Below are 7,500 nucleotides of genomic sequence, written 5' to 3'. Positions count from 1 at the left end.
AATAGAATATGTGTGTGTGTGTGTGTGTGTGTGTGTGTGTGTGTGTGTGTGTGTGTGTGTGTGTGTGTGTGTGTGTGTGTGTGTGAGAGAGAGAGAGAGAGAGAGAGAGAGAGAGAGAGAGAGAGAGAGAGAGAGAGAGAGAGAGAGAGAGAGAGAGAGAGAGAGAATCATAACCATTTTCCCTGTCGGCAGCTACGATAACCACACACGCCCTTGGAATAACAGGCGTCGCTCAGCCGTGCACACACCACGATAATGTGAAGGTCGCATCTCGCCCACCCAACCACCCACACCTGGCCAACTTTGTAATAAATGTTTGATCTTAGACCTGCCCAGTTTTTTTTTTTTTTTCATATTGTCAACTTTGCCCCTGAATAATCTCTTTTTTTTTATTTGATTTTTTTTGCATGTTATTGCGGGGAGTAATCAATTAATTAATCAGTTGTCAGTAAATCAGTCAATCAATCAGTCAATCCATGCCTGTTTAATGTTACACTTGAGCAAATTAACTTTTCAGCTCAATATGTTAATTGACAATACTGAGCAAACTTATTCCTCTTCAATTTCTTTTTTTTTTCTTTTATTATTAAGACTATGTTGTACATGTTCTGATTTATATTGCACAAAAAAAGTGTAATACCGATCCAACTATACGATACCTGTCCAACTATGCAATACCTGCCCAGCTATACAATACCTGTTCAACTCTGCAATACCTGTCCAATACTACTATACATGACCAACTATACAATACCTGTCCAACCATGTAATATCTGGCCAACCCTACAATACCTGACCAACTACACAATACCTGTCCAACTATACAATACTTGATCAACCATACAATACCTGTCCAACTATATAATACTTGTCCAACTATACAATACCTGATCAACCATACAATACCTGTCCAACTATACAATACTTGTCCAACTACACAATACCTGTCCAACTACACAATACTTGTCCAACTACACAATACCTATCCAACTACACAATACCTGTCCAACTACACAATACCTGTCCAACTCTAAAATACATGTCCAACTATGCAATACCTGGCCAACTCTGCAATACCTGGCTAATTCTATAGTACCTTTTTTTTTTTTTTTTTTTATGTAGGAGGGTCACTGGCCAAGGACAACAAAAATACAATAAAAAAGAAAAAGCCCACTGAGATGGCGGTTCCCGAACAGGGTTCGAAGCGGTAGTCAAAAATTGAAGGATAAGTATCTTGAAACCTCCCTCTTGAAGGAATTCAAGTCATAAGAAGGTGGAAATACAGAAACAGGCAGGGAGTTCCAGAGTTTACCAGAGAAAGGGGTGAATGATTGGGAATAATGGTTAAATCTTGCATTAGAGAGGTGGACAGAATAGGGGTGAGAGAAAGAAGAAAGACTTGTGTAGCAAGGCCGCGGGAGGAGGGGGAGGCATGCGATTAACAAGATTAGAAGAGCAGTTAGCATGAAAATAGCGGTAGAAGATAGCTAGAGATGCAACACTGCGGCGATGAGAAAGAGGCTGAAGACAGTCAGTTAAAGGAGAGGAGTTGATGAGACAAAAAGCTTTTGATTTCATCCTGTCTAGAAGAGCGGTATGAGTGGAACAGTGGAACCCCCCCAGATATGTGAAACATAATCCATACATGGACGGATAAAGGCCCCTGTACAGAGTTAACAACTCGGGGGTGGGATGAGAAAAACTGGCGGAGACGTCTCAGAACGCCTAACTTGTCTAACTTAACATTTGTCATACTTTATACCTTCATACTTCATACCTTCCTTATTATATCTGTCGAACTTTGCAATACCTGACCAACCTTGCAATACCTGGCTAACTTCACACGTCTCTTTAATGTACAGCACCTGTCCAATTCTAATGAAATTTATAGCTGTCTACACTTATACTTACTTAACCTTACTATACCTGATACGATACGATACCTGTTTAACGTTGCACTTGTTCATATTAACAATATCTACTAATCTAACCACATCTAATTAGCTTTGTAACGCTAACCAGTATATTTTCTTTTACGTATAAATACTAGGCAAGGACTACAAAACTATACCAACGAGAGAAAATAGTGGCAGACTCTAAATATATAAGTAGAATAGAAAAAAAAAAGGTTCGAATAGATCTGACCATTTTGCTTTAGATGTCTTGATGCTCCTCTTATGAAATATTTAGTCACAAGAAGGTGGATAAGCAGAGCCAGGAAGAGAGTTTCAGAGCTTGCATTGTAATTCTAAACAATCATTGCTGTTTTATCTTCCATTATCCAAACAATTACAGCAATTCAATATTACATCACCGGCAAATCTCACCTGATTCACCTTACATCATCAACCAATCAGATCTTTTAATTAAGTTATAATGCGAGATTTCCTTACTACCTCATACATTAGCCAGCCAATCAGAGGTATTCAACATTACATCATTACCCAATCAGTGAGTGAGTCCAACAAAAACACATGAAATCACATGCCATCCAATCAGGGATGAGTTTAGGTAATTATCTTGTCATTCTTATTATTTATACTTTTTTGTCCTGAAGATACTATATAATGTACAGTGTTGGGTGACGTTACAGACAGATAGACAGACGGACAGACAACCACATAAATACACACAAACACACACACTCTTCATTGTTCCATTCGACCGAGTATTGTCAAAGGATGTTATTGAGAAGGAGAGAGTTTAAACAGGTTTATTTATAGGTCTCTCTCTCTCTCTCTCTCTCTCTCTCTCTCTCTCTCTCTCTCTCTCTCTCTCGCACGGAAAAATTAGAGTGGAATTAATCACGAAGGAAAAAGACTATTAAAACACTACAAAAAACTAGTTCTGCATAACCTTTGTGAAGCTGAGTGACCAGCCACGCCTGATTCTGAAGTGAAGCCGTTTGAATGGAACCTGAACCCTTCATTAAAGGTGCAGGGGAGGGAAAGGTCAGGTGTGCATAGCAGTCAGCGATTGATTACCTTTGGAGTTGTTGTTGTCATTTTTAATTATAGGAAGGATTGCTGGTCCTTCTGGTCTTATGGGAGGGACTGATGTAATTTTTTTTCTCTCTCTCTCTCTCTCTCTCTCTCTCTCTCTCTCTCTCTCTCTCTCTCTCTCTCTCTCTCTCTCTCTCTCTCTCTCTCTCTCTCTCTCTCTCTCTCTAATCCGTGTGTCCTTTACATGCTATAAAATTGCCTATAAAGAAAAAGAAATGGCACACACGGTTGGCATTTCAAGTCAAGAACGCTTTTTACCAGAGGGGTTGAAATGGGTATGAGGAAGAAGGTAATTTAGTTATTTTCAGCACTTATCTTATCCTACGTCATTAGAATATTAAGAAATGATACAAAAAATTATATACGAAATCGTGAATATTCATTTACATTGTAAATATATAAGTTTACATTAGTTGTTGACCCTTATAATTATGTAGGTATTTGATATGCAATGAATATAAAGGTAATAAAGGTTATATAAATTTTGATATGCAGTAAAAAAAAAAAAAGAAAAAGAAAAAAAAAGGAACTTGATATTAGATTTACAAGTGATGCGGTGTGTATATATATGTTACGGCCATTTTGGAAAATTGGTCGTTTTACAAAATTGCCGGTCATTATGCAAAAAGACCAAATTCGTGGTCACATTGCAAAATGACCTAAATTTCTCAACATTTTGCAAAACGACCAAGATTTTGGTCAGTTTACAAAATTATCGTTGGTCAGTTTGCAAAACGACCAAGATTTTGGTCAGTTTACAAAATTATCGTTGGTCAGTTTGCAAAACGACCAAGATTTTGGTCAGTTTACAAAATTATCGTTGGTCAGTTTGCAAAACGACCAAGATTTTGGTCAGTTTACAAAATTATCGTTGGTCAGTTTACAAAATGTCCATACAGCAAGCAGGCAGATGAAAAAAAAAAGCGAGGGAATGATAAAACGTAGTGAACATAACTAATTTTATTGTGTGTCGACCTTGTTGGAGCAAGAGGCACTGCATTTGCATCTGCTGTTGCATAATACAGAGTTTTTTAAACACTTGCAGCGTCTGGTCATACATGACTTAGTGCAAGAGCATTTAGCGAATCCCTGACCTTGTCCCATTGATTCTGCAATTGCTACTTCCCGCAGACTTACTTCCCGCTCCTGTACAACATCATCAAGAGAAAGGAATTTTTCTAGACATGGAGTAAATTGGTTGCGAGTGTACACTTGTTTAAGCAGGCCGTGTTTTGTACCAAGCTTATATGTGCCATTGTCCAATGCCTGAAAAACAACTGCCTTCACATTAGGAAACTCTGCACGTCCGCGGTCAACTAATGGAACAGGAACCATCACAGTTTCCCCTACCTTGGCTGGTTGAAATCTCTTCACAGAATTATCGATCATTTTTTGGGCTTGTTTCTGTTGTTCTATGTTGGACTTCATTTGTTCAGTATGAATACTCTGACTCCGACTGCAGATGGAACAAAGCACAGACTCATCAGCATCGTTATTCCTCATAGAACACGGAGTATTAGAGTGACATGGGTTCTCACACACATTGCACACATTTAATGATGATGATTAGCTGAACCTAAAATAAGGACAGTTAAGCATACTCATTGGTTATGTACTGCAACTGTAACGTTTTATCATTCCCTCGCTTTTTTTTCCATCTGGCTGCTTACTGTATGGAGATTTTGTAAACGGACCAACAAAAATACTGTTTATTTTGTAAACTGACCAAAATCTTGGTCGTTTTGCAAAATGTTGAGAAATTTAGGTCATTTTGCAATGTGACCACGAATTTGGTCTTTTTGCATAATGACCGGCAATTTTGTAAAACGACCAATTTTCCAAAATGGCCGTAACATATATATATATATATATATATATATATATATATATATATATATATATATATATATATATATATATATATATATATATATATATATATATATATATATATATATATATAAGTGATAAAATCCATCACATCTCTCCTTCACGACCAGAATATAAAGGCAAGCTATGAACGACCTCTTTAAAATAAACAAAACTAATATAGAAAATAAAATCACTTAATAGTAACAATGTAAAAGGAGAATTCGGAATGAAGGACGACTCCCAAAAATATAAATAGATATTAAATAAGTAAAGATTACAAAAAAAAAAAAACTAAGGTCGTCACCTGAGCGATGCAGTCACCGCTGACGAGTGCGCGCCACATTACCTGCTCGCTTATGTCACCAGGTTCAGGGCCACGTCAATTAGAATTGACAAATATAGACATCCGTTTTTTACTCTCTCTCTCTCTCTCTCTCTCTCTCTCTCTCTCTCTCTCTCTCTCTCTCTCTCTCTCTCTCTCTCTCCTGTACTACTTCATTCTTCTTATTTTTTTTTATTCGTTTTTCTAATATTTCTTTTTTACAATTTCTTCATTCTTTTCTTCCTTCTTCAGCCTGTTTCCATTTCCTTAAAAATCCATTCTCGTAAAAAAGAAAGAAAAAAAAAAAATAGAAAAGAAAGAAAAAAATAGGAAAAAAAAAAGCTTTAGTCTACTTTATATTGAATGGCCTTGTGACTTCTCTCAGTCAAGGAAACACTTGCGCAACAAACTCCTTGGCTCAACACACACACACACACACACACACACACACACTCCGGACCACCACTAATGTTATGGTCTCAGTCAACACTTCAATTCAACTCCACGGAACACCAGAGACAAGGAATGCAATACTTTCGCAACACATTGACTTGACACACTTGGTATTGACTGCCTGATTGACGGAGTGGTTGACTGACTGATTTTTGGCATCCCAACAAGTTAAAGGTTATGTGGCGCTTGGACCTTTTCAGCAGCATAGTAAAGTCTTCCGTTGTTCTTTTCTGTCAGTCTCATGCAATGCAATAATAATGAAACATACTCAGATCATCTTAATTGCAATTCTTCCTATATTATTCGGATTAACTAACAACTACGCAAAACACTGACTAAACACACACACACACACACACACACACAAACACACACACACAGCCGTTATGTAGCCTTCTAATCCAGCGGGGAAAAAGTGTCCTTCACCTTCCTCAAACTTGTTTAGCAAAGGCGTAATGAAGAAACTAATTTCCTCCATCCATTCAGCCCCACCTCACGTTTCCCTTCTCTGCCTCCATTCCCTCACAGATACCTTAAGATTATAAACATTTAACATTCATTATTATTTATAGATTTTATACCAATAATAAAATGTTGAGATTAATCCTATATCGAAAATACTAAAAGACAAATATCTATAGTAACCGTAGATACTTACCGTTTTCTTTTATAGGGCTACAAACTCCGTTTTCGTCCCTTGTCAAAAGAGGGACTGTTTTAAAAGTTTTGTCATGGCTGTGTGATTTACAAAAGGACTCACTCCAATAAACCCAAACAATGCATTAATATTTTTTTTTGTCTGTGTGTTCTGCACGCATCTATGCTTAATTTCCATTGCAAACTATTTAAGACTGAATGCGTGACAAGGAAACTGCTAAATTGACTTCACAACTACTTGAAGTGATCAGTTGTGTGTGCCATCTCCACTACACCATTTTCTGTGAGGTAACATGCATTCACCGTTTTCTAAACATATATAAGGGATAACTAAGAGAAAAATAAAAGTTTATATGTTCGAAGTTTTCGTCGATCATTCAACGATGGAAAGCTTTTGTCATTGAAGTTCATATATGCTGCACTGATACAGAGAGAGAGAGAGAGAGAGAGAGAGAGAGAGAGAGAGAGAGAGAGAGAGAGAGAGAGAGAGAGAGAGAGAGAGAGAGAGAGAGAGAGAGAGAGCACGTAGTCGCGGAATCTCATACACGGTACAACAATTTGGGCGGAGGCAGCGGCGCGTGCAAGTCAGCCAGGCAGTCAAGCCAACGCGTGTTTGTTTACATGCTGTCAGTGGCCGGCCGTCAGGTGGAGTGGGAGGGTGTACTACACGTCCTACCGCGCACGACTTGTATGAGCTATGCGGTAATTACAGGTGTGGCCAGGCGGAAGTGGCGAATAGGAAGCAATACCTGTACTGTGGAGGAAAGATAAAAACAGGCGGTGGCGGTTGGTGGATAGAGTGAATCCACCTAAACCTGGTGAACACCTAGGGTGGATTACGTCGTCAATTAGTGTCCACCTGTATGGGTGTTGCTCAGGTGTGCTAGCCTGGCCCCCTCACCTGTGTTTCGACCATGAGGGTGCGGGAGGGGAGGGGGAGTGGTGAGGGGGTAGGGGGCGGGCATGTCACGAAAATGTCCACCTTAGATTACCTGGTGACGAAGGTGAGGAAGCACGTAAGGGCGTCATCAGCTGACCATGCCGCGACCACCACCAACCCTGCCGTCACCGCCACCACCGACACCACTCCCAAAAGCGCCATTAGCCCCACAAGTGCCACTATGCCACCCCTCACGTAAGTTGTCATAACTATCATTTTATTTTTTTCCCCTGTCTTTTTCTCTCTGCCTTCCT

At 38.9% G+C, this 7,500-nt stretch overlaps 1 protein-coding gene across 7 annotated transcripts in view; it reads left to right on the top strand.

Annotated features, from left to right (window-relative positions):
• The window catches only part of LOC135104994 (uncharacterized), a 98,120-nt gene that overhangs the window by 45,308 nt on the left and 45,312 nt on the right, over positions 1 to 7,500 (top strand). The window contains exon 1 of one of the 7 annotated variants that reach the window (XM_064012853.1): positions 6,873 to 7,441. The exons of the other annotated variants lie outside the window; for them this stretch is intronic. Within the exon in view, the coding sequence (XP_063868923.1) occupies positions 7,221 to 7,441 (221 nt within the window). The 5' untranslated portion in view covers positions 6,873 to 7,220. Of the gene's footprint in view, positions 1 to 6,872; positions 7,442 to 7,500 lie in introns of those variants that run through there. 7 annotated transcript variants of the gene reach the window in all.

The sequence above is a fragment of the Scylla paramamosain genome, chromosome 11, assembly GCF_035594125.1.
Source record: "Scylla paramamosain isolate STU-SP2022 chromosome 11, ASM3559412v1, whole genome shotgun sequence".
Lineage (NCBI taxonomy): Eukaryota > Metazoa > Arthropoda > Malacostraca > Decapoda > Portunidae > Scylla > Scylla paramamosain.
Note: the sequence above shows the minus strand (reverse complement) of the source record. Positions and strands in the feature narration are given on the sequence as shown.